The 9,593-nt window shown below is 33.2% G+C and overlaps 1 protein-coding gene across 1 annotated transcript; it reads right to left on the bottom strand.

Moving 5' to 3' along the window:
• On the bottom strand, positions 1 to 6,687 carry LOC119613890 (transcription initiation factor TFIID subunit 11-like). Its single transcript, XM_037969958.1, has 3 exons — positions 6,596 to 6,687; positions 3,170 to 3,583; positions 1 to 892 (listed from the first exon to the last, which is right to left on the bottom strand). The coding sequence occupies exons 2-3, from the start codon at positions 3,265 to 3,267 to the stop codon at positions 1 to 3; spliced, it is 990 nt and encodes a 329-aa protein (XP_037825886.1). The 5' UTR covers positions 3,268 to 3,583; positions 6,596 to 6,687.
• Positions 6,688 to 9,593: the final 2,906 nt, after the last annotated feature.

Raw genomic sequence — 9,593 nt, 5'->3', positions numbered from 1 at the left:
TCAAAAGTTAACTACTTGACTTACCTGTGATAATTTTTTGCCATTTTCCATAATGTTTTCATTGTAATTGGCCTGCTTTTGCTCACTTATCCCATCATCATCATCGTCCTCATTTACCATTTCATCGTCTTCATCCTCATCGCTGCTATCTTCCATAGCGAAATCTTCATTAATGTCCTTTTGATGCCGACGATGCTGGCATTTATTTTGCTGATGTCTTCTACTACTACAACTACGATTCTCCTGATCAATTACTAATGTTGTTGGCTTTTTTACTCTATCAGAACATTTGACAATTTGTCCATAATTGTCACCATTAGAATTACCATCACCATCGTTGCCATCATCATCGGCGTCATCTTCATCACTTTCATGATAAAAGGCCGATGATGTTGAGGTTATTGTTGTTCTACGTGATGGCAATCGAACAACGGCCGCCTGACTACCAACAAAACAACTTTGTTCTTCAGCATCACCACCAGAGACATAATTTCGAGCACTACTACCTCCACTACCTTTTGCATGTGAGCCATGTTTCTGTTGACTTGACATCATGTGTTTTCTGGCTATAAGTACAGCCGTATCGGTTGTCATTGTTGTACTAGTGGGTGTGAGGGGCGAGAAGAGGCTGGTGCCATCTTCCATTTCATAACTTTCACTTGTAACAGGATTTGTATAGACATCATCAATACCAATAATATGATGCTGTTGACGATGATGTTGCTGCTGCTGATGTTGTGAACAACTAGACGTTGATGATGGGTTCGTGCCATAATGATGACTCGTTGAAGTGGTATAAGGATATGAGCTACCCAATGTTGAAGCATTACAACTTTGTTGTGACGATGATCCATTATTGTGACGTATGGAACGGTACATAGGACGGTTGAGACTATATTGGTTAGAGTGCAATAAGTAAAAGTACAAGTTATTAAAATGTGTGCCAAACTAATTTATTTTTATTTAGTGTGATATTAGACAAATAAGGAAAATTATATTTCCTTAAATTCGGTCATGAACACAAAAATATTAGAGAGAGAGAGATTTTGCAATATGTAAATAGTAAGAGGTAGAGTGCCATAAAGTCCATTAACATTACGTCACACAAAAAACGATAAATTTCCATATTACAAAAATGCATGATGAATTTTCTTTTATAGAAAATTCACGATTAATTTTTTATAGAAAATTTACGATAAATTTTAATTTTATTAAAAACTATGAAGAATTTTTATAGAAAATTTACAAGAAATTTTCTTATATAAAAAATTTACGATAAATTTTCTTTTTATAGAAAATTTTTATAAAATCAATTTTGTTTTTATAGAAAAATTTAGAAAAATTTCAGTTCTAGTTCAGTTCTAGTTTAGTTCTAGTTCAGTTCTGTTCTAGATCAGTTCTGTTCTAGTTCAGTTCTGTTTTAGTTCAGTTCTGTTCTAGTTCAGTTCTAGTTCAGTTCTAGTTCAGTTCTAGTTCAGTTCTAGTTCAGTTCTAGTTCAGTTCTAGTTCAGTTCTAGTTCAGTTCTAGTTCAGTTCTAGTTCAGTTCTAGTTCAGTTCTAGTTCAGTTCAGTTCTAGTTACAGTTCTAGTTCAGTTCATTTCTAGTTCAGTTCTAGTTCAGTTCTAGTTCAGTTCTAGTTCAGTTCTAGTTCAGTTCTAGTTCAGTTCTAGTTCAGTTCTAGTTCAGTTCTAGTTCAGTTCTAGTTCAGTTCTAGTTCAGTTCTAGTTCAGTTCTAGTTCAGTTCTAGTTCAGTTCTAGTTCAGTTCTAGTTCAGTTCTAGTTCAGTTCTAGTTTCAGTTCTAGTTCAGTTCTAGTTCAGTTCTAGTTCAGTTCTAGTTCAGTTCTAGTTCAGTTCTAGTTCAGTTCTAGTTCAGTTCTAGTTCAGTTCTAGTTCAGTTCTAGTTCAGTTCTAGTTCAGTTCTAGTTCAGTTCTAGTTCAGTTCTAGTTCAGTTCTAGTTCAGTTCTAGTTCAGTTCTAGTTCAGTTCTAGTTCAGTTCTAGTTCAGTTCTAGTTCAGTTCTAGTTCAGTTCTAGTTCAGTTCTAGTTCAGTTCTAGTTCAGTTCTAGTTCAGTTCTAGTTCAGTTCTAGTTCAGTTCTAGTTCAGTTCTAGTTCAGTTCTAGTTCAGTTCTAGTTCAGTTCTAGTTCAGTTCTAGTTCAGTTCTAGTTCAGTTCTAGTTCAGTTCTAGTTCAGTTCTAGTTCAGTTCTAGTTCAGTTCTAGTTCAGTTCTAGTTCAGTTCTAGTTCAGTTCTAGTTCAGCTAGTTCAGTTCTAGTTCAGTTCTAGTTCAGTTCTAGTTCAGTTCTAGTTCAGTTCTAGTTCAGTTCTAGTTCAGTTCTCTAGTTCAGTTCTAGTTCAGTTCTAGTTCAGTTCTAGTTCAGTTCTAGTTCAGTTCTAGTTCAGTTCTAGTTCAGTTCTAGTTCAGTTCTAGTTCAGTTCTAGTTCAGTTCTAGTTCATTCTAGTTCAGTTCTAGTTCAGTTCTAGTTCAGTTCTAGTTCAGTTCTAGTTCAGTTCTAGTTCAGTTCTAGTTCAGTTCTAGTTCAGTTCTAGTTCAGTTCTAGTTCAGTTCTAGTTCAGTTCTAGTTCAGTTCTAGTTCAGTTCTAGTTCAGTTCTAGTTCAGTTCTAGTTCAGTTCTAGTTCAGTTCTAGTTCAGTTCTAGTTCAGTTCTAGTTCAGTTCTAGTTCAGTTCTAGTTCAGTTCTAGTTCAGTTCTAGTTCAGTTCTAGTTCAGTTCTAGTTCAGTTCTAGTTCAGTTCTAGTTCTAGTTCAGTTCTAGTTCAGTTCTAGTTCAGTTCTAGTTCAGTTCTAGTTCAGTTCTAGTTCAGTTCTAGTTCAGTTCTAGTTCAGTTCTAGTTCAGTTCTAGTTCAGTTCTAGTTCAGTTCTAGTTCAGTTCTAGTTCAGTTCTAGTTCAGTTCTAGTTCAGTTCTAGTTCAGTTCTAGTTCAGTTCTAGTTCAGTTCTAGTTCAGTTCTAGTTCAGTTCTAGTTCAGTTCTAGTTCAGTTCTAGTTCAGTTCTAGTTCAGTTCTAGTTCAGTTCTAGTTCAGTTCTAGTTCAGTTCTAGTTCAGTTTAGTACTGTTCAAGCTAAGAATTTTTTAATGAACATGTCGCTTAAGAATTTTCTTTTAATAGACAACTTTCGATAAAACTAAAAAGACGATTTACTTACTTATAACCATATTTAGGTGATTCAACTTCATTGCGACGTCTCGCCATCATAGAGTTGGCCCGATCTCCTCGGGCAGCTGCCATCATATACGTCCACATGGCGATTCATGACATGAACAAACTCCTCTCGTACTAATTTAACTTAATACACAAGTCTCATAACTATTCACAGTAGAAACACGCACACTTTATGATTTATTTACAGACAATTTATTATTGTATTATTTCGTTTAGTTGTGTCATTACCACAGACAAGGAATAAGTTGATGGGGGATTCAAGCACATTTGTTAAATATTGTTCATACTTCTTCTCCCCTTTAATTGTAAATAGTGACAATTTTATATGTGTACAATGTTTTCATTGGTTTCACTAATATTCGATTGATTTATCTTTAAGTTCATTTGATTGACACATCTGGTATTGATAAAACGAAATGACATTTAAATATTACACGTGTTTTTAACGTACACATAAGCACAAACGCAAAAGTTTGTGTTTATGTATATGTTAAGGGATTTGTGAAATGAAAACTTATTTGAAAATTGATTTCATATGTGTGTGTATGTATGTGTAATGTGGTTATGTTGTATTTTTTTGGTTAACTAAATTTATAGGATTTACAAAAGTCTATAAAAACTATGTAGTTGTCCCCTGTCGTCTTGTCATGATAAATTGACTAAAAATAGGAATAGAACGTTTAAAATTTCTAGGGTGTGTTTGTTTATATTGATGTTTCACTGCAGTTTGAGGTGACTATCCCCATCAAGTGATAGATAAGATTTAGTATCTACTCCTTGTTAAACAATTAGGAGGAAGATTTTGATTGTAAATAAACAATTGACTCCTCAATAGATTACTTATGGTGAGTTAAATAACCACTTTCTACAGTATAGTTGAAATCAACACATTTACAGTGACTTCTCTCTAAATTACTGGAAGTAAATAAGATTATAATTGACCTCCTGGCAGATTACCTGGGGACACTAAAGTAATGATTAAGTTCACTTCTACTTCTACCAAGATTCCTTGTAAAATGGCCCTAAAATATACAAAATTTTAGTCAAACTAAATAGTCAGACATTTGAACAAAATACTGTCTAAAAGGAAAACATTTGACCAATTCACAATCGGTGTGGTAACGTTGTATCGTTGTATATCATATTTGTTTTTATTATAGGTTTGTTTTCGAAACAAAAACACAACAATTATATACAAATTATAACGATACAATGTTATGACACCTATTGTGAATGGGACAAATGTCAATATTAAAACAGCTGGTTTTTCATGCATGTTTGGTTATGTTTTTGCTTGTTCATCAAACATTCTTTGGTTGTTGATTTAGTAGGAAAACATCTTGTTTTACTTTCTTTTGGACTGACTTCCTTTTGTAGTTTATTTAACTTTAAATTATGTGTCTATATCCTTCGAAAATTTATAAAATGTTGTTGTGCAGTAGTAGTAGAAGTCGTGGGAGTTGATTTGTTTTTCAATTCATGGAAATAATTTGAAATAAGGGAATTCGTATCAGGCTTACCAAATAAAACTATTTGTAGGATTTACGCTACAAATAACAAACATTCCAATATTGGAAAAATCTTATAAACAGCACAGGCCTGGACAGGTTTTATATAACAAGCATAATAGTAAAGAAATGATGCCAATTTCCGGAAATCCTCCGACTAATTAAAAGAATAGTTCGTGCTTAGACTACTGAATACCCTTTTCCATAGACTAGTACCCCAACTAATCAAAAGAATAGTTTAAAAACTAGTCAATATACCAGCCTAGATATTAGTCAGTAAGTTAGTACATTAACTAGTGAATAGGTAGACGACTAGTCAATATATAAGTCCACGGACTAGCTAATTGACTAGTCCCCGGAATAGTTCATAAACTAGGCGATAGAGTACTTCAAAGTAAAGAGACTGGCCCATAGACTAGACAATTGAGATAGTAGACTTTTTAGATGACTAGACAAAAAACTAGTCAGAAGAACTAATGAATAGACTAGTCTATAGTGTAGTATATAAACTAGTTCTCAGACTAGCAAATAGTAGTCCAGACCAGTCAATAGGTAAATCCATAGACGAGAGACTCATAGCCTAGTCAAAATACTAGTACATGGGCTCTTGCTTAGCCTATCAATAAACTAGTCTATAGACTTAAACTAGCTTTGTCCTTAACTAAACTAGTTAATAGATTAGTCAAGGGGCAAGTTCAATTGAGTTCCTCCTAGGACCTAATTCTTAAGTAGTCTACCCCAAACTGTAGGAAACTGTTAATATAATTTAAAAACAATTGTCCAATTCACAAACGGTATTGTATGGATGTATCGTAGTATGTTGTAATTGTTTTTTATTATACCCTACACCACTTTAGTGGGGAGGGTATATTGGGTTTGTGCTAATGTTTGTAACGCACAATAATATTGGTCCTATACCCACCTTAAGTATACCAATCGGCTCAGAATCATTTTCTGAGTCGATTTAGCTATATCCGTCCGTCCGTCTGTCCGTCCGTCCATGTAAACCTTGTAATTAAACTACAGGTCGCAATTTTGAAGATAATTCAATGAAATTTGGAACATGATCTTCTATTATCCCAGGGACGAAATCTATTGAAAATGGTTAAGATCGGTCCATTATTTCACCTAGCCCCAATACAACTGAACCCCCCAAAAGGGCTTGTAATCCTTGTAATCAAATTGCAGGTCGCAATTTTGGAGATAATTCAATGAAATTTGGCACATGATATTTTATGGTATCGTAGACGAAGCCTATTGAAAATGGGTAACATGGTAACATTTCACCTAGTCACCATACAACTGAACCCCCGAATAGGGCTTTTAAACCTTGTAATCAAACTACAGGTCGCAATTTTGGAGATAATTCAATGAAATTTGGCACATGATCTTTTATGGTACCGTAGACAAAGCCTGTTGAAAATGGTTTACATCGGTCTATTATTTCACCTAGTCCCCATACAACTGAACCCGACGAATAGGGCTTTTAAGTTCATAATTATGTTTAATATACTCATATCTCGACAAAAAGCTGCAAAAAGCAAGTTGAATACAAGTCTTGATGACCCTCATGAATTCCATAATACCCTAGCCCCTATGAAAAGCCCCCATCAAAATTTCACTTAAATGTCCACAATTTTATTCAACAATAAACGGCTTAAGTATGTATATCTAAGACAAGGTACAATGCAAATTAAATGCTTTATTATGGCAACTAAATCATATTATATTTTTGTCAAAGGTGTATGGTATTATATGGTAGGCCCCGCCCAACTATAATTTCTTACTTGTTATTGTTTTGTTTTTGTTTCAAAAAATGTTATTTGAAACACTTTTATGACATACAACGATACGACAACAATTATGAATTTGACAAATAGTATGTTGTTATGAACGCTTACACTTCACTATAAGTATGTATGTATTTGTGTATCTCTAGGAATATGCTTGTGGTTTAACGTTGAATTGCTGCAATGTGGTTGGTATGTTGGTTATATCTGAAATGATAAATACAATTAGGACAGATTAATTAATTAATTTAATTTTTATCAATTTGATTGACAGGTTATTTATAATATATTTTATTTTCGCAATAAATACAGCAACATTAAACAGGATAAGTTTTTATGTTGAAAACAAAGTTAAATGAAGTTCCAAACTATTTTCGTACTTTCCATTCAAAGAGCTTTGTAACAATTTTGTTTAAATTAACAGATATCTGCTTTTAATTCACTGCGACTGTAGAGGGAAATATAGTTTTAGCTTTAGACTTTTTTTCAGTCACCCTAATAATAAAAAATCAGCTCGCAATTGAAAAGCACATACATAAATTCATCATTTTGAGATTTTTCGTTATAATAATCTTTTACATAATTGACAGATTCTCAACTTTCATATAATTAAGTTATAATAATAAAAACATTTCATATTTTCATCGCAAAAAAAACTAATTTTATCCGTATTTCCGTATAAATTAACTGCCAATTTTATCAATTTCTTCATTTACACATAAGATACATATTAAAGATGATATGTCTCCATTTCTCAGAAGTTTTAACACTTTTAATTTATTTTTTAATAATAAAACAACTACGAGATAATCACTTGTATCAATTGTTTTTCGTAATCTTACATTAAGTCCAATAAAAAAGAATATTCATTATCTCTATATCCACAACAACTAAATGATAATAAAGATAAATCGAATCGAAAACTATAGCTCCATTCTAGTTCAGGTCTACTTCAGTTCAGTTCTAGTTCAGTTCTAGTTCAGTTCTAGTTCAGTTCTAGTTCAGTTCTAGTTCAGTTCTAGTTCAGTTCTAGTTCAAGTTCCAGTTCAGTTCTAGTTCAGTTCTAGTTCAGTTCTAGTTCACTTCTAGTTCAGTTCTAGTTCAGTTTTAATTCAGTTCTTCTAGTTCAGTTCTAGTTCAGTTCTAGTTCAGTTCTAGTTCAGTTCTAGTTCAGTTCTAGTTCAGTTCTAGTTCAGTTCTAGTTCAGTTCTAGTTCAGTTCTAGTTCAGTTCTAGTTCAGTTTCTAGTTCAGTTCTAGTTCAGTTCTAGTTCAGTTCTAGTTCAGTTCTAGTTCAGTTCTAGTTCAGTTTCTAGTTCAGTTCTAGTTCAGTTCTAGTTCAGTTCTAGTTCAGTTCTAGTTCAGTTCTAGTTCAGTTCTAGTTCAGTTCTAGTTCAGTTCTAGTTCAGTTCTAGTTCAGTTCAATTCAGTTCTAGTTCAGTTCTAGTTCAGTTCTAGTTCAGTTCTAGTTCAGTTCTAGTTCAGTTCTAGTTCAGTTCTAGTTCAGTTCTAGTTCAGTTCTAGTTCAGTTCTAGTTCAGTTCTAGTTCAGTTCTAGTTCAGTTCTAGTTCAGTTCTAGTTCAGTTCTAGTTCAGTTCTAGTTCAGTTCTAGTTCAGTTCTAGTTCAGTTCTAGTTCAGTTCTAGTTCAGTTCTAGTTCAGTTTAGTTCAGTTCTAGTTCAGTTCTAGTTCAGTTCTAGTTCAGTTCTAGTTCAGTTCTAGTTCAGTTCTAGTTCAGTTCTAGTTCAGTTCTAGTTCAGTTCTAGTTCAGTTCTAGTTCAGTTCTAGTTCAGTTCTAGTTCAGTTCTAGTTCAGTTCTAGTTCAGTTCTAGTTCAGTTCTAGTTCAGTTCTAGTTCAGTTCTAGTTCAGTTCTAGTTCAGTTCTAGTTCAGTTCTTCTAGTTCAGTTCTAGTTCAGTTCTAGTTCAGTTCTAGTTCAGTTCTAGTTCAGTTCTAGTTCAGTTCTAGTTCAGTTCTAGTTCAGTTCTAGTTCAGTTCTAGTTCAGTTCTAGTTCAGTTCTAGTTCAGTTCTAGTTCAGTTCTAGTTCAGTTCAGTTCTAGTTCAGTTCTAGTTCAGTTCTAGTTCAGTTCTAGTTCAGTTCTAGTTCAGTTCTAGTTCAGTTCTAGTTCAGTTTCTAGTTCAGTTCTAGTTCAGTTCTAGTTCAGTTCTAGTTCAGTTCTAGTTCAGTTCTAGTTCAGTTCTAGTTCAGTTCTAGTTCAGTTCTAGTTCAGTTCTAGTTCAGTTCTAGTTCAGTTCTAGTTCAGTTCTAGTTCAGTTCTAGTTTAGTTTTTGTTCAAATGGACCTAGTTCAGTTGTTGTTCAGTTATAGTTCAATTGTAGTGTAGTTGTAGTTCTGTTCTAGTTCAGTTCTAGTTTTTTCTAGTTTCCTCAGACTGACCGTTTTTAGGACATCTTTTGGTTGACATATGTTGGTCCATGTAGATCATAATATTGATCATTACACTGCTCCACTATATGTTGCTTCCGTTATCTATTAAACATCCAAAAACTGCACTTTAAGCAAACACTTTTCACTAATATTTAACCGTAGTTTTTTATCTAACTACATTCAACTAAATTATACAAATTCAACAAAGACTGACAAGCCAAATATATTTTTAGCAGAGATACACATACTCGTATAAAACAAATAAACCATTCAAAAATGAACTACAGATAAAAATGTCTTTTAGCCAAGCTGGCATAGAGCCAAAATCCAGTGCATAAATATGCATATATTCGGTAAAAACAATACATAAATCCAAAATATCAAACTAACAAAACTAATAATTGAAAAAGGCAATAGCTACAAAAAATCCTTGACTCATGCAACGGCCAAAGAAGCGCTGTAATAGCCAGACTCAGACATGCTCATATAACTTACTAATTTGATTTTCAATATTGTAGTACATATTTGAAATGCACAAAACCATAAAGTCAAATTATGAAAATTCAAAGATGTTTGAAAATCATAAGTACTTCTAAAGAAAAGAACGAATACAAGAAATGCAGTCATGGCAACATGCTGCAACTGTATACAAACACCACAAAATTTGATTTCGAACAAAAGCTGCAATTGAAAATAAAGTGAGCAATAAAGAAAAACAAAACC

The sequence above is a fragment of the Lucilia sericata genome, unplaced genomic scaffold, assembly GCF_015586225.1.
Source record: "Lucilia sericata isolate MDLA Ls3-8-SP2 unplaced genomic scaffold, ASM1558622v1 Contig002402F_arrow, whole genome shotgun sequence".
NCBI classification, from domain to species: Eukaryota; Metazoa; Arthropoda; class Insecta; order Diptera; family Calliphoridae; genus Lucilia; species Lucilia sericata.
The sequence above is the reverse complement of the archived record's forward strand: the minus strand, read 5'-3'. Positions and strand labels throughout refer to the sequence as shown.